Genomic DNA, 22,718 nt, shown 5'->3' on the forward strand with positions numbered 1-22,718 from the left:
AGCAAACCTCACGCGTAGTCGGCGGCTCCAAAATGCTGATTCTCCCTAACGGCCTACCTAGCACGAACCTTGTCTGAGATGGCAGTTCGACGTTCGCCCCCTTCAGCGAAGAAGCTGTAATCTGTGTGTATGCGTGTAAAATTCGACACCGATACACGCGGGAAAGCTACGGAAAATGAGTAGGTGGATGGCTGGCTCTTCTGGCGAATGGCGTAGTGGTTGTTTCGGGAGGTAGGTGGTTAGATGGGTAGCATATCTTGTGGGTCTAGGTGACCGCAGCGTATTGAGTGAAATACCGGGGCTGGAGGGTGGCTGAAACTTCTTACAGTCACCAGACTGTGCACCGGAAGAGGCACATTCCGGACCTGAAAGGTGCAAGAGCACTATGCGGAGTGTGCACTTTTGGGCGCCTACAATTTATACCGATAACATTTACACGATCCCAAGGTAGGACCTCGTGTAACTCTATAACGGCTCTAGGTTAACCAGCGAGAAGCATATGACATGCACCGGACATTTGTGATGTGCAGCACTTGTTGTGGACGTGCCCAGCGACGGCTGCTATCAGAAAACGGCTCCTCAGGGAGGTGGACCTGCGGTGGAACCGCGAAAGTGACTACGTGAAGTGGACAATGGACAACCGTTTCATTAACAACCCCTGCGACTACCTCAGCGCAACGGTTCTTCACTCCTTCTTTTAACTTTCAATGCCGTGTATTGCTTCCCCCCTTTCCTTTTTCAACTTATGCCTCATGGCACACTTCTCGAATAAAAAAAAGCGTATGACGGTTTGGTTTATAGTTTAAGGAGTTAAATTTCCCAAAGCGACTCGGGCTATGATGTATGTAGTAGTGGAGGGCAGCGGATAATTTCGACCACCTGGGGTTGATTAACTGCGCTCACATCGCACAGTACACGAACCTATAGCGTTTCGCTGCCATTGAAATGCGACCAGCGCGGCCAGGATCGAGCCCGCGACCTTGAGGACAGCAACCGGATGCCAAAGCCACCGAGTCATCGCAGCGGGTATAATAAGAAGCTTCCTATTGCAAAAATGTTCACTATATTGTCATGAATGCATATCGCATTCTATAGGAATTATTTATTATTATTATTATTGAAATTGTTTTAGCAAATACAAGTTTGCCATGGGACCGAGGCTAAATGTGACGTAAAAGTTACCTGACAGGGCCTTCGGCACCACAGATTACATGTGCAACACAAGATGGCGGGTGGAGCAAAACAAAAACTGTCAGCCATGTGTCGTGGATACATTGCACATACAAACTCATTTAAAAAAATACAACATTTTATGTCCATCAAACGAACAGATACAAAATCAGAAATGCGAGGACACAGCAGAAATAGGTCACAAATAATCACATATGTTCCACAAAATATAATTTAGTTTTTTTTTTCTGAAAGATGACAAGAATGATGATTGTTCAAGAAGATTATATATGCAAGGGTAACTGCTGAGAAGGTTCGTGATTTGCCAGTGATTAACTGCTCACCATACCCGGTTCTTATACGACGTTTTAGAAAGTTGACTTTAGTGTATGTATTGGTAAACGTATTGAAAAACGCACTACAATCAGTTTTGTATTGCGTGTATATATATTCGGACAGTCGTTGATTATAGAGTGCTGTTACACTTAATATCTGACTTCTTTTAAAGTACGCTGAAACAGAGTCATATCTTGATAGATTGTGAATGAAACGCAAGCCTTTTTTTTAAGAATATACATCTTTTCCATGCTTGTTTTCGGGCCTACTGCCCATACTAACAAGCAGTACTGCACGCGAGACTGGACCGTGGAAAAATATAGTTGCTTCCTCAAATGTATTGGGAGAAGGAGGCGAAATTTGTTTAGTATATCATTGTATCGGGTGGTTTCGCTGGTTACAAGGTCTACATGGTAACACCAACGGGGGTTTTCGTGAAACATCATGCCTAAATATTTATGCACTGAAACACGTTCTAAGGGACTAGCCTGGAAGGAAAGTGGAATAGAATTAATTATTGGGTTATTGACAGCTGAAAAAAATTACTGACTGAAATTATTGACTGAATTCGTGGACTGCAAACAAACACAACATAAAAAGCTTACACTGAAACACCGGGTTCGGATCACCTTTTGCTTCCTCTACCTTCTTCAAGTAAGCTCGAATGAATTCACAATCCGGCTTTTCAGATGTGGCCGCCAGGTAGTCGTTGATCTGCTTGCTGTGAAGACATTCGCACATAGAAAGTGACTGAGCCAAAACAGTAACTCACCGTTTACCCGAATTTTTCGCGCATTATTATAACTAATAAAATTAGACATGACATTCGAAAAGAGCACACAGCACTATAGCATCAACAGAACTTTTCCGTTACTAACTCATTGCCAGAGAACAAATTCGCGCTGGTTAGAAAGCATTCGGTAACGAAATCACTTTTCCTTCTTCCGAACTAAAGAGAATGTTTAGATATTCGTCTGATGAAACAATGCTACTTTGGGCAGGTGTACCAAAATTCTGCACGGTGTCCTTGTTCTGCACAGTGTTCTTCAATTATTCTTCTATCCAACAAGCCCTTTTCGCTATATTATAAAAGTAGTGCTAGAACAAATCATCTTTATCCAGACATTCGACAATTTGAAATGCTCGTAGTAACGGATTGATATATAAGGCTAACAGACGTGCGCTGGTTAAAGTCAGTGGCACTGCCTGACGGATATCACTGGTCATCAGCCTTGTAGATTCCTACAGCCGGTTAGCCTTCAAGTCATCGCTCCTTTTGGTGCGCTGAAATGAATGAAATACTGCTAGCTTGTTTGTTAGTATTATTTGTTTCTTTAAATAACTTTAGGATCCGGAGAGCATTATAATACAGTACATAACAGCATACTTCACTGATTGAAAAGCTCGGCTCTGTGGGCGAAGAAACTCTGGCTAATTATTGCACGTACAACTTTTGCCTGAAGCAGGTAAATCTTGTGCTTATTAAATGCAGTGGTATTTCCCCACACAAGCTGGCAGTATTTCAGGTGTAATAGGAACATTGATTGATGACAGAGAAGTTTCACAATGCGTAGAAATAAGACGTCTATGCCGATTCATTATGCTTGTGATACGAGTAATACGAGTAATACCACTTCGTCTCCCAAAATCTTCTGCGCTTCTGGACGTTAGAGTTCATTAGCTATAAACCAATCTTCCTTCAAGATGCAAACTTTGACCAATAAACTGCTTCCTCCGCAGACAGCAACTATTTCCGAAGGCCACTGTTAATTAGTAGGGTGCACCAAACATGCGCAATTCGGGCGGTTATTTTGAGTGTCCAGAGAGACGCGCCAAAAGTTAAAAGCCGTAGAAAAAAAACGTTTTTCTAGGTTTTCTAGACTTTATATAAATTTTCCACAGCAACGTCTAGAATTTCTTAAACATCAAACTCTTACTAGAACACTAAAAAAATTCGTTTCCTTACATTGTGAATCCTTCTAGCTCCTTCAGTGCCGCTCTCACTTTACCGTTCAATGTAAATGGCAAGATCGTGCAAAGTTTCACCAAGAGGCGCGGCCAGAACTGGTATAGCGGCCCTTTTTGGATAGCTTTGTGCGCTCTCTTGACTATGCTTCTCAGCTGATAGCTCTCGGTGGTGTCTCCGGTCATGTGTGCGCCGTACACGAGCGAGGCCTTGATGTTCACGAAGCTGTCCAAAAAGTATTCCTCCACCAAGAGCGGCTCTTCCTTCGAGGCGGCAATGCGCTGCGACAGGCGACGCAACTCCTCCTGGTGTATAAGGCAGCAAACAGAATAGAATCCATGTCAAGAATAAAAGGAATCCCAGCGTGATGACTTTGTTAAGACGTCGTTGGCAGTGGTGCTCACAATGCGCATCCCCACACATTTGCAGTGACACACTATTCAACGTGGTAGCACTCCACCTGCGAAGAAACCATTGCGCAACTACTTTCCTACCGCTCTCGATTCAACACTGAAAGATTGTGTCTTGAAGCTGTGCCATGCCGCTTGAACACAACTCTTTCGTCCCTCCCAACCAGATTTTCACAGATGCGTCGGCAGCTTATTGTTATTTACGCCAGCGTGATGCTCGGTTAGATGTGGTAGACTTGGTCTCAAGCTGCTAACGCGGAGGAATAAAGGCGGCGTTTCGCTTGTCTCATTATGTCATTTGTGTACAAGAGCCGAATAATGTATCCGGAGCTTCCCGTAGGCGGAGGAAAAGGAACAGTTGCATTTTTCTGGATTTATGATGACATTAGGAGGTTCGGAGCAGTCGGGAAGGTAGCTCATTTACGTTTTACTGACGACAAGGCTATCAGTCAGTAAAGCACGACTACTTAACGAGAATAGCGCTGAGGAACAGACCGCGTGGTTGCTAGCGATCTGCATATTCAGAGCAGCACTGTACAAAATATGGCTAGGAAGGGTAGCAAATGGTAATGGTGGAAGCGGTTTGTTTGGGAAACGCTAAACACGTCTCGCACGCTGACTTAACTACGTTAAAAGCCTACCACTTTTACCTGACACCGTGGATCTAACGCTCTCGCGTTAAAAAGGATGGCTCAACAGCTTTTACCAGGGAAATAGTATTAAGGGACTGCGAACTTAAATCTGATCCTCCCTTCAGTCTCCTCCTCTTCTATTAGCCTGTATTCGCTGGCGGTGCTATAGTAGCACCTTTTCAGGATGGAAGTAAGAGGGAAGCGCTTCGATGTGAACTCAGTATTTTTGTGGAAGTGATCCAACACCATTACGACTCTATATTCGGGGCCCCTTTATTTTCTTGTTGAAAGGAAATTGTTCAAAACGCACAATTACAATCATCAACAGCATAATCAGCCTAACTGCGTGCACTTCCAGAGCAACTGCACTAGTGATAAACCCATTATTCTTGTCCTAGGCCATTTGACTCGTTTTTTCCGTCGAAGGCTTCATTATCCAAGCAGCCCACTATATTTCCTTCCGTTCCCGGCTAAGTGTAGCCTCCCTTGACATGGACTCCGTTACTTTCAGGAGCCATCAGTTATCTTTCTCCTCATTACATGTCCGGGTCTTTCCTGTATACACTTCTCAATTTTGGGTAGAATATAACTAGCTTTTATTTACTGCATAAACTCTTCTATTGCTTTTATATCACTTAATCTCACCTGTGTTATTTTTTCATACTTGGCTGCGATCTCTGCAATTATTTCTGAAAGCGTTGGTAGCTAGGTATTGTTGTGTGGTACTTTACTTAACGCGCAGCTTAACAAGAGAACAACAACGTCTACAGTTGAAATGCTGAATAGAAGACAGCGTTTTTTAAGAACGCGCGCATGTGAACACGAAGCCAGAGAGAGTTACAAAGTCATCCAATCTTTTCGAGTGTTCGTCATCCCGATTCCTTATCTTTTTGTTTATGCTTCAAGAAAACGCCTCCTCTCTCTCCTCTTTTAGGAGCGATTGCTCATTCCGTAATCAGATAACTGAGTGGCTGATATATCCTGCACGTCGAAGAGGCAGATTTCTTCGTTAACAGCTCCGAGCAGAAACGACATGATAGAGCAGCTTAATTTAAGCCGGTCTCATGCATTTCACCCCGCAATAATATGACACTGTTTCAAGATACACATTCGCGAATCCTGTATTTTTTTTGTGTGGGCAAGGCACACAAGCGATCGCAACCCTTCAAATTTTCCAGCGAACGCTGTCGAACGGAGCCCCACCTGACCAACTCCGGGCAGAGACTGTGAACATAAGTTAATGTAAAGGTCACGTGACTTGGTGTTCGCGAGAGCAGATAAACAGTCGCGCGTGGTCGCGCGTCGTCATGGGACCAACTGTAAAGACAAAACCGCGCATCCGTTGCTATCGCTATGGTAGCTTACGTGTAAGCAATCTCGCGCATTATGAAAAAGCAGGCAGCAGCAGGGAGACAGGTTTCGTTGATCTTTGGGCGTTAAACGGCAGAGTATAAACATTTCGCATTTTTTTTAGTGTCTTTAAGCTTGAAGGTACGCAGTATGTTTCCCAAAGCTCTCGAAACAACTTTCATCGCAGTTTAAAACTTTTTTAAGGTCCACAAAATATACACACTCACCGCAATACGTTTCTCCATCGGCTTGCTGAACCAAATATTACGTTGCATTTTCAAGAAAAAACTTCTGCTCGCCGTCCATATATCGCCAGATTGATTCACCAACACTGAAAAATCACACACATGTCACTGCTTCTTTTACACTCAATGTTTTGCAAGTGTGCACTGCCTCTAGGACGTATTCGAACGCACTTACAAGGATATCTATACTGTGGTGCCTTCAGCACTCGGTCGCATTCGGCGGCCATGGACGCACGAATATTCCAAAAATTTTTCAGCGACTGCACTAGCGCCTGACCGGAATGACCTACATTTCGCATGTCGTCGACAGGGGTGGATAGATCAGATAACTAATAGCGACGACAGCCTCCAGGCTTAACTTGGCCTGCGCTCACAGTCACGACGAATGTGTTTTAATAGTAAAGGTGAGCAACCTCATGGCGGCAAACAAAGGTTAGCTTGGTAGTACAGAACAAGCTTAGCTTTCGCTGCCGCACCTATCTAGGCGCCTCGGTGAGCGAAGTAGTGTTTTTTTTTCTCTCTCTTGAGACTACTGAAAGAGCCGTAAATTGATAGGTACCTCGACAGGAGCCCAGCTGAGCATAACTAATCGAAAACAACCGCGGCGGGTAACTTCCGGCAAAATGTTGTAACCAGCCCACCGTCTCAAATTCTTATTGGTTGAAAAAAAATATATTCGGATGCCAGGTGATCAATTTTAATTGCCCAAGGCCGCCTTTGGCCAATTACGCCCATGGCAGAAAGTTCACTCTACTTCAAGTGAAGTAAAAAACCTATTTCTTACGTATTTGGTCCGAGATAAGCCGAGCAACAGGCAGGGGGAAACCTGTGAGCATAGTATCATCATTGAGAACCCACTGGTACTGGGGATCGAACCGATTCTTCCTTAATACTCCTGCCACATGTGAGGCGCATTAAATAGATGGGAATCACATTTTGCTCTCCTATTTTCTTATGGTTTCAAAACACTAAAAGGTGAGCGATCTTAATGCTTGATAAGGGTCGACTGGTGGAAATGGTTAAGATTCATATCGGTCGCCCAATACTGCCAACTCCGCTCAAATCCAAGCTGAAATAGAGGGGGGTTTGTGTCTCTTCTAGCTTGAGTTGCTTTGGTACTTTAAACACCTATAAATCAAATGGAAATAGAGGGACAACAGCAAGGTCCCGAGGTGGGTTCATTTTAAGACTTGAAAACAAATTGAAAATTTCTTCTACGTCCCATTCGTTGCGCTGTAGTCATGAAATGCCAATAAAGACGTCAGCTCTCACCATCTGTGTGAGCAAGGTCGTTCACTCTTAACCGGAACGCATGAGAGTGCGCCTGCGTCACGCGCAGCGCCGTTACATCCGACCTGATGGCGCATAAAAAAGAAACCGCATATGATGCGAACGTAGGCATCCAGGAATCTCTGTGCTATTAGCAAGAAATTAATCGCGAACAAGAGAAATGAGGCGCGCAGTGAAAAATGAGCCTTTAGTCAGACGAAACTTAATAGGACCGAAAGGTAATTTCAGTGCAAAGGGACGATGGCTCTTCTAAAGAAGTGTTTGTCAGCCTCCAGCGTATTTGCTCTCTAAGAACTGACACCCTGGTGCTTTTCAGTTGCTACTTCAGTGTCCGTTTTCGCGTTTCATTCGTTGCTGATAGTACCTGCCCTAATGTACTTTCATGCTAGGCTGGATGTGTTGCGAAGGTGCTCAGCGATTTCCAGCTACGCGCTTGCTTCTTCATGCCAAAAACGGTCGACTTGAATATGCGCGTTGCGAAGCAGCAGCAGATTTAACATCCTCGGCAAAACGTATATCCCTTACTAGAGGTGCTAGTGACCGTAACAAGAATTTACCACTGCGCATGCATCGGCTGCCCTGCTGAACCCTTCTGCTCGTCGCATTAAGACGCGCAAAATCAACACCGGGGACGCTGAAGACATGCGGTGCATTCTGGAGAGAAGCGTTCGCACGCAGCGCGTTTCAGCTTTCTCCTAGCCTGGCTACGTGGCGCTTAGCAGCACAACGCACAGAACTTACGCGCCCATTCGATTATGTCTACAACTGTAGACTGCGCGAGAGTTTAATATAGCTTTTATTTTCATACTTAGCAGCTCAAATTCGACTGATGTGAAAGAGGCATAACGTGGAATCATGAACAGCGCAGACTTACTAAAGTTAACTTGTAGTTCGAGTGTCGCGTCAGGATTGTGAATTAGACCCATTTATATAATGGGGACTCCAATCTACAAGGTGAATTTGAAGCGATAGCGCTTCTTGACTTTGTTGAATAATTAATGTGATCAGCTCTCAATACGCATGGCATTAAAACCACTTTTGACAACAGTGATTCGGCACTAGTCGCGATATTTAATGAGAGATTGTACAAATAGCTAAAAAATTTGCGCGTGCTATTTCTCCTGACAACAAACTTTAACACATACTTTAGAACGCCCATGCACTAGTAGTGATACATTATATTATAGTGCTTGTCGAACTCTATTTCTTTCGCTTATAATTTACAAAACTGCGTGGAATGGCGCTTTTTATGATCCTCGGCGCCACTTACGCTGGTAGTAGTCGCCGCCGATGGTCATTACATTTGGACGGTGTAATAACTGGTTTTTACAGAAAAACTTTTTCATGCTGTCCCAATCGTTAATGAGCACCACGTCTGTGAAGTATTGCCTTAGTCTGCAGAAACAGGAAACAAAAAAAGAAAAAGTTAATCCAAACTTATTCACCCCGCTGAAGCTTTGTGTTGGAGCTGTCAAGGTGCGCTGTGAGAACAGAATCTTACACCTATTTTATGTTTGGCAACTATATTCTTGGTTTTCTCTATTTTTGAAAAATTATCAGCAGTAGGAGCAGAAACTCAGCAGCTTGGAGGATTAAAAAAACCTGTTTACATGAAAGGAATGGCTACTAAGTCTTGGTGAGAAAAATTTCCTGCCCTAATCGGACGTAACTTCTGCGGGGACTGTGATTAGAGCCTTCGACACTGGATTAGCCAGGCGAACCAGCAGACGTTAGTCCTCCAGGGGAAAGAGTCTTCTCCCAGAACGCTTCACTTGGCATAGGTAAACGAGGTGGCACTTGAATAGCACGGCAAGCCCAGATGATGTGATACAGGGTTGCTAGGCCCTCACAGAGTGAACATTCAGGGCGACAGCGCGCTAGGTGAATTGTGCGGAGGTGAGCGAGGCAGGGGAAAGTCCAAATCTGGAGCATTTGAGGAGATGCCGAATCGGCAGATGAGAGGAGGATTTGAGGACCAGGAAGAGGACAGGTAGCCGTGCGGTAGAAGTCCATGTAATCCCGGAGCAGTGAGGGCACGGGGTTAATGGTCGTCAGCGCCGGATCCGGTGAGCCCGGCGGTGAATTAGCTGAGTTGGAAACAACCTGAGCCCAGGCATGTGATTGCTGATTGCAGTCGAACACATCTTGCCCCGGTGTCCAGCGGAGCGTGGTCGGTGGATTGGGAGTGAAGAGACGCCGAAGAAAAGCGGTCGTGCGGTCATTAAGTAGGTCGCAGTAACCACGACAGCTGCAGGTCAAGTCGATGAAAACAGTACGGGCGCACAAGTATATCCGGGCATAGCGGTAGCCGCAACGATGGCGAAACGCTCGGCTGACTGAAGGGTATTTGTGCGGAGCGAGGCGGCAGTGAGAAAACGACCTGCATCCCACTACGCCTCCACAGCACACGTAGTGGAAGCAGGGAAACAATGATTTTGCTTGGAAACGACGCCGCTTCCATGGGAGCGGGCCAGAAAAATAATGTAGCGCGCGGAGTGTCACCGCTACTGCTTGGACGACCCGAAATTCTGCGCAGGTCCACACGGGACTGAGAGGCATAGAGACATCGTTTGACTTATTTGGGACAAAACAAATATGTTCAAGAATTACATATTTGCGAGTACATGATACGGACGCTTGGGTGCTCAAGCTTACAAGCTACAGCGTTTGCGCCGGACTCTTCGTCAGAAGGAACGGAGCGGAAGCGGAGTGGACATTGTTCGTTCGCTCAACCTTGTCATCTTCTCAATGGCCTGGGTACTTCGGTCGCCGTAGGACCGACTTCCAGCGGTGTCGTCTCGAGCCCTCCTCGTCACCCCCGCTGACTAGCTCCTTCTTCTCTCTTTTCCTGTCCAATCGGGCGATCTTTCTTTCCAGTCTAGAGCGTGTCCCTCGCCCTCCTCTCAACGCCAGCGGCGGTGGCAATCCCTGTCCTTCGCCGCATTTTCCCACTGGCTCGGGCCTTTTCTTCGCCGGCCAGCGTCACTGTCACTACTGCGGGGGCATGCTTTATAAGTTGAATGCTTATAAAGATGACTTCCAGGCTGTCACCTGTCGGACCCATAATGAGCCTTGGCCCGCGACACCCAACGATTCCTGGCACCATACTGTCTGTTGTTCAAGCGTAGCCGGGTTCCCACGAAGGGAGGATGTAGCCGGAAATAGCGACCCTCCGCAGACGCGACGCGCGCTGTCACGGTGCGCGTGCGCGAGTTAGCGTCATGCGTCGCTTGCGTCGCGCCACAAGCTTAATCGAAAACACATACGAACAAAGAGTAAAAAAATCTAGCAATGCAACAAAGCGCTTGTGGCGACCAATACAGTGATCATAGCTAGCCACGCTCACCCAATGTCATAAGATCGATCAATCCATTGCCTGTGAATTTGTTTTATCCAATTAGCAGTAAGTCTTGTGAGGGCAAAAAAGCCGCGTTTTCGGCGTGTGTGTGGGCGCCTGCCGACGTGGGACCAACGAGGCCCGGAATCTGCTCCCTTACGGAGCACACTCCGATGAATTCACCTCCGGGTACTTAACATAGTAAACGTAGATCTTTCGCCCACCAGTCACCCACCACCAAATTCCCCGTACCTCATCAACGCAAAGGCCCAGGTTAGTCTCCGTATAGCGTGTCACGCCGTGAAACTCCATATAACTCCACTGCATTGTGTTAAGGTGGTGAGACCCGATATCGCACTCGGAAAAGTCGGAAATTGTACCTGTTGTGTACTGTGAATTTTGCAAGAGAGTTATCTTATAGGTCGCGTGCAAAAGGAGAGGAAAAAGTATTAGTCACTGACCAAATCGAAGTAAAACCAATTTCACGTATCGGAGCCTGTACGGGCTCCTTGTTCATAATGAGGCTAAAATGGCAAGTGGTCGAAACTTAAATACGAAGAATATCACGTTATGATTATATGTACAGTGGTGGCATCGTCCCTTTCTTCCGGTCCATGGTATTAGGCGTCGTTTTGATGAATGATGACTCGAGCAAAAGCTGTGTCGCCAGGCTCCGCTCTTTGGATAGAATTGCGGCGTTGTCCCAGGCGATATCATGCGTTTTTTCGTGTGCGTGCTCGGCAATCGCATTGGAAGCCACTTTATGGTTATCAACATCGCGCTGATGCTCTTTCAATCTTCTGGGGAATTTACCCATTTCGCCTATATAAACCTGGTTACAATCACCGCACGGGATTCCGTAGACAACTCTGGAAATGCGGTTATCTGGCAGGGGGTCCTTGACATTCACCAGTATACTTCGAAGTTTGCTGGAAAGCACGTGTTCGACGCGTAGGATATAATTCGCGAAAGTACGGAATAAAGCTTCGCTTATACCACGTACATACGGAATTCCAGCAGTGGAGGTGAAAACCTTACGATAGGAAGAGCTCGGTTGCAAGATATTTTTCTAGACCTTGCCACAAAATGGTCGGGATAGCCGTTAGACGAGAGCTCCCGGCGTATCAGTTGATGGTTTCTGGGGTTTTAACGTCCCAAAGCGACTCCGGCTATGAGGGACACCGTAGTGAAGGTCTCCAGAAATTTCGACCACCTGGGGTTCTTTTAACGTGCCGACATCGCACAGCACACGGGCCTCTAGAATTTCGCCTCCATCAAAATTGGACCGCCGCGGCCGGGATCGAACCCGCGTCTCTCGGGCCAGCAGCCGAGCACCGTAACCACTCAGCCACCGCGGCGGCTTGCGTATCATTTGAAGTTCGGCTTGAAAATCGTCTTTTTTTTGCAGATTCGTGTCGCACACGTCACCAAAGACGACACAACGAATTTTTTGTGGACAACCGGGTGATTTGAATCAAAATCTAAGTACTTTCCTGTGTACGTTGGTTTCCGGTATGCTTTTAAGGAGAGTCCATCGCCCTTGCGTTGTACCAGTACGTTGAGGAACGGGAGGTTGCCTCCTTGTTCATATTCGACCGTGAACTGAAGTCTCTGCTCGAATGAATTCAACTATTGCAGTAACCGGGAGACGTCCTCTTTGCGTAGGATGCAAAAACAATTATCTACGTAGCGGTAAAAAAGCTCGGGTTGCGGTGTGAATTTACTGAGAACTTCCGATCCTAATGCTTCCATTAAAATATATGCGGTCGTTACGGAAATGGAGCCGCCCATGGCAGTGCCGTGTGTCTGCGAGTAAAACTTCGAGCAATGTACAATACGTATTGCTGAGGCAGAACCGGAATAAATTAGAAAGGTCTGGGACGTGAAACGGAGTGCGCTAAGCGAGAGCGGTGTCCCTCAGCGAAAGCTGTCCGCGTTTCGGAACCCGTAGGCGTTCCGAAACATCCAACATCAAAGCCGTGACCTCCCTTGGATCAACGACGCAAGCCTCCTGCATTCTCTGCAAGCATGGATGTGGCAGCCGATGGACTGAGCGTCCGTGCTGCCAAAGGCACCCTTGGACAGCCAACTATAAGCCTCTAGCGTTTCGGGCTGCCGTCGATGGGATCTGGCTACGATTCTCCTACTGCTGCCTAGTTCCTCGGGCTCTTAACGGGAGACCACCGGCGTCTCCCTGTGTTCTTCTCCGCTCATACCCCCACCTGGCTCCCTTGCGCCGCTTTCTTCGACGCAACGCCAGCAACCCATCACACTACAACCGCCCGCGTCCGCCCTGTCTGCAAGGCATCCCCGCTTCACATGGGACGCTCTGTACCTGGTGAACTTTCCTTTTATTCTGAAGTGTTGTATGCGTATTGAGTGATAATAATAATAATAATTGGTTTTGGGGGAAAGGAAATGGCTCCGTATCTGTCTCATATATCGTTGGACACCAGAACCGCGCCGTAAGGGAAGGGATAAAGGAGGGAGTGAAAGAAGAAAGGAAGAAAGAGGTGCTGTAGTGGAGGGCTCCGGAATAATTTCGACCACCTGGGGATCTTTATCGTACACTGACATCGTGCACACCGCATGGGCGCCTTAGCGTTTTTCCTCCATAAAAACGCAGCCGCCGCGGTCGGTTTCGAACCCGGGTACTCCGGATCAGTAGTCGAGCGCCCTAACCACTGAGCCACCGCGGCGGGTCGTGTTGAGTGTGCGTTTTTCGTGTTTTCGTTTCGTATCGGCTCTTTTCCTTTAAATTATACATACGTCTTCGTTTTGTTTGGTCTCCGTGTTGTCTTGTAGTCTTGTTCGAATCAGCACGCGACAGCGTTCCCCTTCGGAAAGTCGGGGACCCGCTACAAATTCGGGACAGCGACCAACTGCAGAGCTTCATTTTTGCTGTAAGCTCTCTGCCGCGGTGGACACCTATACGTAGTGGGATTTTCTTTTGAAATAGGCGTAATGGAATTCATTATAGGTCTGTTTTACTTTACTTTGTCCACACATCTTTGTTTGTGTTAAACGCTATAAGTATGCTGGGGAATATAGTAACTAGGCCGAAAAACACTATCTTCTGAATAAAATTTTAGCACACGGTATTTCGGCAAGCAGCAAGCAGCGCACTTGATTTGCTCCCTTTCGTTATTTCGTACTTGGACTCGCTAGACACTGCAAGCATTGATAAAAAATTTTGAGGGCACTTAAGTCTGCTTAAGGTGCACCCAGACGGCGGGCCACGGACTGTTCTGCAGACCGGTCACGTGTGGTCGACCGTGCGTGGCCCGGCTGGGCCTGGCCGGCGACAGCATCCGCACGACGCACCAAAAGAGCAGGCATCAAGGCAGGCCAAACTTCCGTGATTTAGTTGTAGCAACGCTCGTCTCACGCTTCGACATTCGGCGGCGAGAGCAAACGGAATCCGCCCCCGCAGCAGATATTCCGCCTGAATACCCAGCGGAAAGTCCGATCGGTCCGCAACAGACGGCTGCCGAAGTTGCATTCCCACGGCGACAAACATGGCGGCACGCTTCGAGGCAGGACCGCTCGCTGCGGACTCAATTAGTCGTTGTTACTGCCTTTTATATTGCGTTCACTGGCCATAAATGGGGCGCCCATCCTTTGCTTGGTCTCACCTCGCCTATAAGAAGATGTATAAGTGAAAAATTTTCTTTATTTTTTATTTAAAGTGACGACACTGCTCCTTCTAGGTTAGTTAGTTTTAGGTTATCCGGACCGCCAGATGGCGCTAGTAGGCGGAGCTTCTCGTCGGGTTTGTGTTTGCATATGCTGATCCAAAAGTGGGAAATTCGATAAATGCTTTGAAGACCGGGAAAATAATTGCATTTAGCACACATAAGTGTGCATACACTTATGGTGCGTGGACAGCGTCAATTTGTAATTTTTTTTCTTACCACATCTGTTTACGCCCCGAGCCCCGACGTTGCGACGAATTTCGCTCGCGCTCGCCGCCGAATGTCCAAGTGTGAACGAGCCATAAATCTGTACTGAGGCTAAAAAGTAAAACGTAGCGTCGTCTGGCCACATTCATGTGTTGCCAGACTTGATGTGTGCGAGTAAGCTAAAATGTCCATGGTCCGCAGCCAGAAAAATAAATTGCTCGCATTTCTCGCGCAATTTCGTCCGCGGACCGTGCGCGGACCTCATAGACCGGAAGCGAAACCCCACGTGACCGCTACTCCGCGGACAAAAACAGGTCCGTGGTCCGTCATCTGGATACACCTTTACGTGCAGGAATGCGAAAGCATAGAACTTTCTACAGCGCGGGTTTTCTTTACACGGTGACTGTAGGTATTCCTTTTTGTTGTTTTTTGTTTTTTTACCCTCCCTGCTTATCCGTTCGTTTCTCTCTCTCTCTCTCTCTCTTGTTTTTTTCGTTGTTCTACATTTCATTTTTTACTTTTTATTTAATTCTTCTTATTTTATTCTTCTCATTTACTAATTACTAATTACTGAATAATTAATAGATATTGAATAAAACCTAATCAGCCATACCTTAATAGACCCGCCGCGGTGGCTTAGTGGTTAGGGCGCTCGACTACTGATCCGGAGTTCCCGGGTTCGAACCCGACCACGGCGGCTGCGTTTTTATGGAGGAAAAACGCTAAGGCGCCAGTGTGCTGTGCGATGTCAGTGCACGTTAAAGATCCCCAGGTGGTCGAAATTATTCCGGAGCCCTCCACTACGGCACCTCCTTCTTCCCTTCTTCTTTCACTCCCTCCCTTGTCCCTTCCCTTACGGCGCGGTTCAGGTGTCCAACGATATATGGGACAGATACTGCGCCATTTCCTTTCCCTCCAAAAACCAATTATTATTATTATACCTTAATAATCTCTAAGAACATATGGGTTAGAGCAATTTTATGTCATTGATGACGTCAAAATGTGACAGATTTCGCGGACGGAGGGATGGACGGACAATGAGCATTAAAGGCTTTCGCCTTAAAATATAGCACTACAAAAGCCATATTACTGGCTAATTAAAGTATGTTCCACAGATGACTGAGCTATCTCATTAAGGTTCCTATACACGGAAGTAGTGCTGTGTCCTTCATTTATTATAGGAGCATTCACTGCAGAAGTTGCTATATAAGCGCGAAACAGTGACACACTTCGCACTCAGTGTATCTTCAGACTTCAATAAAGTTCACAGTAATACCACAAGAGTGTCGCGTCCGGCTTCGCTGCCGACGTGCGTGACGTCATGTCAGTCTCAGCAAGCGAGAGTTCCCACCGAGGAATAGCAGCGAGAACAGGAATGTCAAGGGAAAGTAGAAGCGCCACGAAACGGCAGAAAAAGACGTGTGTCGTTTACTGTCAGTTCATGTGCACTAATGCATGACACATTGCAGCATGCATGCTTTAGTGTAGAAAGGTAGCAGCAGCATCGATTCGTCTGTCAGTTATTCTGTGAGGTTGCCATTCCTGCTGTCACAAATTACGCAACAGGAAAAAACATTAGCGGTGGTTTAGCTCTGGTTAAACCTGGTAAAGTAGCGAATGCTTGTTTGTTTTATTCCGCCTCGAAAGTACACCAAGTATAGCCTCGAAAGTATAGAAAGTTCAGAGATGCAGAACTCGATTGGTTGTCCCCGGCCGTTGTGGATGTGGTGTCGGAGGCTAAGCGAGCCCATCTAGCCGCGTCGTCCTTGCGCCGCTTATCGAGACCCTTAGCGCGATCTTCCTTGGTTTCTTCGGCTCGCTGCCTCCACTTGGTTTCATTCCGACGGTGAAGCCTGGGCTCTTGCAGTCTCTCTGCCATCTCTGCCGACGGCTCCACAGAACCGCCTTCTGTATATAAACAGCGGCGCCAACACCTCTCCCTCCGGAGAACGCCGCGCGCCCCTGCGCGCGCGTTCTTCCTTCTTCCTCTGAAACCCTACCTATCCTTCTCTCTATCTGCACGCCGGCAGTGGTGGTGGTGTTTTAACACCAGTCACAGGCCCGTGCATTTTCCTTTCCTCTTCCCTTTTCATCCACTTACTACTACTACCTCTCCCTCCTACGACGCATGCGCGCGGCTGTTGCAACTCCGTTTCACCGGCGTGCCGCGGAGTTGGCACCTGCTATGACGTCATGCGCATGCGCATAGCTGGCGCAGCGAGCGGCGGCTGCCAGCCGTCGCGGTTGCTAGGCAACGGCTCAAGTGCGGCTACGCGGACCTCGCGAAGCGGCTGCCGGAGTGTAGATCTCGCTTCAAAACATCGAGCTTTAGCGTCCGTTTAGAAATTGCTATGCGCATCCTGTTTCTTATGTGGTTGAACTTGCAATATGCGACCAATTGGCAGCTGCGAAATTTTCATACGCTATTCTTCCCCTGTAGGCATTAGCTAAAGTTACAAGACGCGGTGCTTGTCAACACATTGCAATTGTGAGCAAGATAAGCATAAAGAAAGTACTGAAATCAGATCTTAAAGTTATTTCAGGGTTTATGCGGATAACAGTTAAGGTGGCCTTGTATACAACTGTGCACAAAGTGAGCACGAAGCACCTAGCAGTGATTTTCTTGTTTCATATAACAACCTTCATTTGAAAGAGTAGTTTTAATGGCGTATAGCGAGTGCAGCAAATAATATTTTACGGCGAGTTTGTGGGGTCGCAAGTTCTCAGCCATTTTCCTGCTGGCTAATTTTGCACTTCCAAAATTTTTTTCTAAATTTCCAGCGTAATGTTCGCTTTAAAAACACGAACTGGTAACATAACCCTTCTGGCGTGTACTTGACAAGTCTTCAGATTTCAGCTTTTGCTATGTCCATCAATTAAAACTCTTTGCACAAAACATTGAACACCTGAGTAAAAAATTGAGTAAAATAACTGCTGGTATTTTCCGCGGCAATGCCTTATTTTGCTCCTGGCGTGAGCATACATATTAGAGCGGGAAAATATATTTTTAGTGGCAAAAAAAGAGTCCTGACGTGGTTAATGATTGCGAATCTGACTACGGTTCGGACAGTAATCTGAGGGCATCGATTTTGTGAGCATTGTTTCTCAGGCGGTCCGTGCAGGATGACATTATATTTAGTTATTTTTTCTTTCGCCTCATCCAATTCAGGTCAGCTTTTTAAACAATTAACAGAGAACGTAAATATCGTATCTCCCATGTTGTGAACCCCGCTGTGTTTCGTAAGTAGCCCGGTTACAGCTCCTTGATTATTTTTTGCCGCACATTTGTAACTTTGTGCCTGTTTAGATAACATTCGAGCTAAATTTATGTTTCGCAGTGGTCCTCTCTGTTCCCAGACTAATTGCCATGCGTTGTTGGTAGTCAAAAGAAGAGAGACACCAAAATATTTCACTTGAATCTCTGAAGCCACCTAAGAAGCTATTATCCAGTTCTCCTAGGACAAGCATTGGTTCTCCAACATCCCACTGCTAAGAACTCCAAAAACTCGCTGCGAGCGATCATTTCGGTTTGTAAAATATGCTTTCCACTTGGCTGCTGTGAATGTGCAAGGCAGTATTCTTTCTACGGGAGAACAATGATTGTCCGCGAGTTCCGCAAGGTTCCAGCATTTCCTGTGAGGCTTACCTGAAAACAGGTCCATACTGCGATGCCCATTCCAGTGCCTTCTTGCTGGGAAAATCGGGCTGGCTTAGCTCCATATGTCCGAGAAAAGAACTTGTCGGCGGCATGGGCGGGAGGTTAGCGCCCGGCGGGAGCTTTCGAAGGCGCAGCGATTTCCGCACCAGGAGCCAAACTAGCAAATAAGTAGTTGAAGCCACCAGAAGTGTACCGAAAGCCATGGCCTGAAGAGCTGAAGAATTCTTGCCTTCCGCTAAACTTAGGTGCTGCGTTGTAAACGCTAGAGGGCACCTCCTGCAAACATCATTGTGCAGGTCTTTGAACGAGATCCAGCTGCACCCTAGGCACACCTAAAGGACTTACAAGAAAAGGCATATCGTTGTATCCAAAAGCTGTGAAATGCATAGTACATGCCTTCAAACGGAAATATAAAAGTCAAGGCTTTACGCACGAAGACAGTAAGCTACCACGCACTTTCATCAACCTTACCGATACCTTTATCTTTTCGTTTCTTTCGCCAGGACAGCACGGTTATTCGACGTGGAAAGAAGAAAGAGATTGATTGATTGATTGATTGATTGATTGATTGATTGATTGATTGATTGATTGATTGATTGATTGATTGATTGATTGATTGATTGATTGATTGATTGATTGATTGATTGATTGATTGATTGATTGACGGACGGACGGACGGACGGACCGACGGATATTCGCAACCCTTGTGAATAAGGGTGGTAGCCAGTGAAACCATGCTTAGTAGATTAAAGTCGATGTTCTGTTTATTCCCCACACATTCATTTTTTTCTAAGCAGCAACTTACGGTAAGTTATATTATTTTCATCTTCGCGATGATTTATGCAACTTTTAAAATCTGCTTTTACGCCACCACTCCCGTCGTGTTGTATTTCTTGTCCTCCTGAATTTTATCACTTTCGCCGTCCCTTGATAATTTCGTTAATTATTTGAAAATGGTTGAGCAGCGCCACCCCCAACCATAGCAGCGGACCTGGTACATCGAGCAGTTCCTCAACTGTCGCGTGGAACGTCTTGAATACTGAGGGCTCCGACTTGGCCAGAACCCTGTTATGTTGCATGCGGCACAAAGACTGCCAGAACATTTGAGCTCGTGAGGGAAGAATAAAAGGGGCATCTTTATGACGTACCTTCACTGCCAGATAACACGCGGTGCACCACCGCCAGTAACCACCGGTTTCTCGGTGCAGTGGAAAATTTATGGCACCTTTTTTATAGCATTTTTTTACCTTTGCATACAAAACAGTATAATCAGTGCCTCGGTTCTGGCAGTCTTAATGCCATAGGTGTCATAAAGGGTTCTCGCTCTGCTGCACCCTCAATGTCGACCACGTAGCACGTGGCACTTGCGGTTTAAAAGGGAGCTCCACATCCGTTCGCACCGTCAAGGGTGGAGCTGGAGACTATCCAAACACCATCAGGCGCTATTTTGGGTACACGCTCCAAAAGCACACTCGAAAGTATTAGTTCGGCCTTCCCCTCCCATGGCTGAGCTCATAGAGCACGTGCGCGAAATGCGGACGTCGTGGGTTTTTATCCTAGCGACGCCGCGCGGTTCTCCTTTCTTCTACTTTCTAAGAAATTGTCTTTGAACTAAAAAAAGCTACAATAATTTTACTGACAAAAATAAAAAAAAAAATTATGTATGCTTTTCTTCCTTTCAATCAGTCTTGGCTTCTTTCCGGAATATGTGAGAGCAGTGTCGTCGTATGCGTCCATACGCACGCACTGGAGTCTGAATGACAGCCGAAGTCATAGCTGATCAGAAAGCCCTGGTGCGGTTTGGCTCTCAATAAAAGGCCCCAGTTGCCTTATATCCCTGTCACACGGGCATGGCAAGGGCCTTTGAAAATCAGGTCCTTGTGTCCAAAGGCTTAAGGAGTGCAGCTACGCGGCACAAATGTTGCGCCTTTACCGCTAAGGGCCTTGGAGGCGAAGGCGCCAGTCCGAGACCTTTAGAGCCCAAAGGCGCGGCCTTCGTGAACATGCGATGCCAGTGCCATCCAACGTCAAATAGTAAAAGCAATGAAAAAAAAGTAGATGCAACCAACAATGTCTGAAAATATTTTTTTAAATATGAAAGGTGTGTCTGGCTTTGCTTTTTATATTGGGTGTTTATATTTTATGCCCCGATATGAAGGCAGTACATTGTTGCAGCAACACCGAGTGCCCCTGGTGGCCAAAGCAATACACAAAACCTGCTGCTGCTGATGAGAGCAGCTGTTGAAGTTCTTTCAAGCAAGCAATTAGAATGAAAAAAATGTCTGAGCTCAAATAATGAACAGAATACCCCACTTTAATTATGAAACACTCACTCCAGCCGGCTCGAGCACAGCAGCGGGTACTAAAGCCTCAACGACTGTTTCACCCTTGGGCTGCACCGTCTAGAAGCGCCGCTGCTCCTTTAAGCTTTCGCTCCTTTGGTGAAAAGAGGTGCATTTGCTGGAAAGGCCTGCGAGAAATGCCGTGTGACAGGAGTATTACTCTGCACAACGCAAAGGCGAGACCTCCGCACGTTCGAAAAGCATCGTTCAGATTAGATTATGGTTAGCTCTACAAATTAAACACAGTGTTTACAACCATTCGCCACAGTGAAAATGTGCTATTAAGGAATCAGTATACCTAATATGCCCGAGTTCGTCATCTAATTAGCTTGGTTTGTAGCCTTTGGTTTGATCAGTTTTTGCCGGTTGTGAATTTTTGCAATTTGTTGTTTTTTTTCTATTCATGAATATAATTCGGAGACCTCTAGATATGCTATCCATCACGCAATTCAAGTGTATCCGGGATATTTGTTTTTGTTTCAAATATAATTATCGCACCACACCCACTGAAATCATCCAGTGTAGAAGTGACAGTTTTCACGGCCTTGCTAACAGAAGATTTAGAATGACTATAGATATTCGAAGAACCTTCTAGCTCTAGTTGTACATTTATTAGGAGGGAATGTCGCGACAGTGCCCTAATTAGTTGCAAAATCTCACACGCAAAAATTCTTTATTATATTTATACCAGACAATTCTCGACAAAAGTATTTCTCAGAAGGAAGGGGTTCATGAACATAATTTTTTCATAACTTATAAGATTTTACTACAACAACAAACATACCAGCATATCTCCGGTCGTCATGAGTGCATTTTTTGCTATTAACTTTTTGATATCCTTATGAACGTTCCCCATAGGTTTTCAATGGCAGTGTTAACTGCTCGACCCAAGCTATTGAAAAGATTTTTCGGCGCATAGCAAAAATTCACCATTATCTTCATTGTTTCTATAACAAGACAATACAGAACTCCAATAATAAAATATTATTTTTTTCCCAAAAAGCAGGGCATGAAACATGTGAATACACGGTGTCCAATTTTATTGCGAATCATCATGGACTCTCTGAAAAGCTAGGCGTTTCATGGAAGTCCGCTACTAAATTTAAAAAAAAATCTTTATTCTTGTAAACGCAATCTTTCTGCGGCCTAGTAATACCAGTACTGGCGGACCTCTTAAAACATTCAAATCATGTACCCAAGTAAAATGGCTAATGAAATTCTGGTAGTTACCTTTTAACTATTACCCATAGACGCTTCAGTGCAATTAGAGATCTGTTGCCGAAAATTAGTATGAGCCACGTCAATTTTCAAAATTTGACGTGAGACCTTGCGCTGTGGCTGAATAATTTGGGAAATTTGGGCTATTTCTCTCACCGTTCACAAATCGAGGGCCCGCGGAGAGCGCAGAACAATGTTCTTGAAATGACGTCAGTCCGCTCACCTCCCTGCACGCGAAAGTCTCTGCCCTGCCCGCGCTGCTGTGCTCCCCGCTCCTTGCTACTTGGCTGCTCCAGAGCGGTTTGAGCTGAATCTCAGGTGTGCCGCGGATTGACTCAGTCTGATTGACACGATCTCAGTGATGCGCTGTAATTTACTGGTACTCTAAGATCTAGTGTTTACCGGCTCAAAATTGTCAATGTCGGACATCAAGGACATTATAAGTAATGTGCAGTGAATAGAAAATCTCTAAAATTCTTTTTATTAAGTAAAACGACTTTTATCCGTTCTGCAGGAAGTTTTCCAGAACATTTTTTTTTGCTTTTTCCCAGAATCTCACTCTAACGTGTTGGTCTGAAAGTTTAATAAATATGGTAGGAATGTAGAACTTGTATTTTATCGCTGTAAATGCGAAGTGTTCTGCATCTCTTAGCCTTGCGTGTTTTCAGAATTTCAAGATTTTATTTTTCTTTACCATTGATGTACGTGGAGTAATTCCGTAATTCTGTCATGTTTTCCTTTTTTCGCAGCTTGAAAAATACTTTGTACAATTTCCTTGTGAGCAAAACATAGTGACTCAACTGCTTTTCTCAAAAAATATTTAATTTTTTTATCCGTTTCCTTTTTAAATAGTATTCTAGAT

The 22,718-nt window shown here is 45.9% G+C and overlaps 1 protein-coding gene across 2 annotated transcripts in view; it reads right to left on the bottom strand.

Annotated features, from left to right (window-relative positions):
* Positions 1 to 18,573, bottom strand: part of LOC144132605 (cytochrome P450 2D15-like) — a 50,963-nt gene extending 32,390 nt beyond the window's left edge. Inside the window, exons 1-5 of one of the 2 annotated variants that reach the window (XM_077665136.1) lie at positions 18,285 to 18,573; positions 8,670 to 8,794; positions 6,092 to 6,195; positions 3,671 to 3,777; positions 2,112 to 2,227 (exon numbers count right to left, since the gene is read on the bottom strand). In XM_077665136.1, the coding sequence (XP_077521262.1) occupies positions 2,112 to 2,227; positions 3,671 to 3,777; positions 6,092 to 6,195; positions 8,670 to 8,794; positions 18,285 to 18,499 (667 nt within the window). In that variant the 5' untranslated portion in view covers positions 18,500 to 18,573. Of the gene's footprint in view, positions 1 to 2,111; positions 2,228 to 3,472; positions 3,778 to 6,091; positions 6,196 to 8,669; positions 8,795 to 18,284 lie in introns of both variants that reach the window. The other variant, XM_077665135.1, reaches the window with a different exon arrangement.
* Between the last annotated feature and the right edge of the window lie 4,145 nt (positions 18,574 to 22,718).

This window comes from Amblyomma americanum, chromosome 5, assembly GCF_052857255.1.
Source record: "Amblyomma americanum isolate KBUSLIRL-KWMA chromosome 5, ASM5285725v1, whole genome shotgun sequence".
Classification (NCBI taxonomy): domain Eukaryota; kingdom Metazoa; phylum Arthropoda; class Arachnida; order Ixodida; family Ixodidae; genus Amblyomma; species Amblyomma americanum.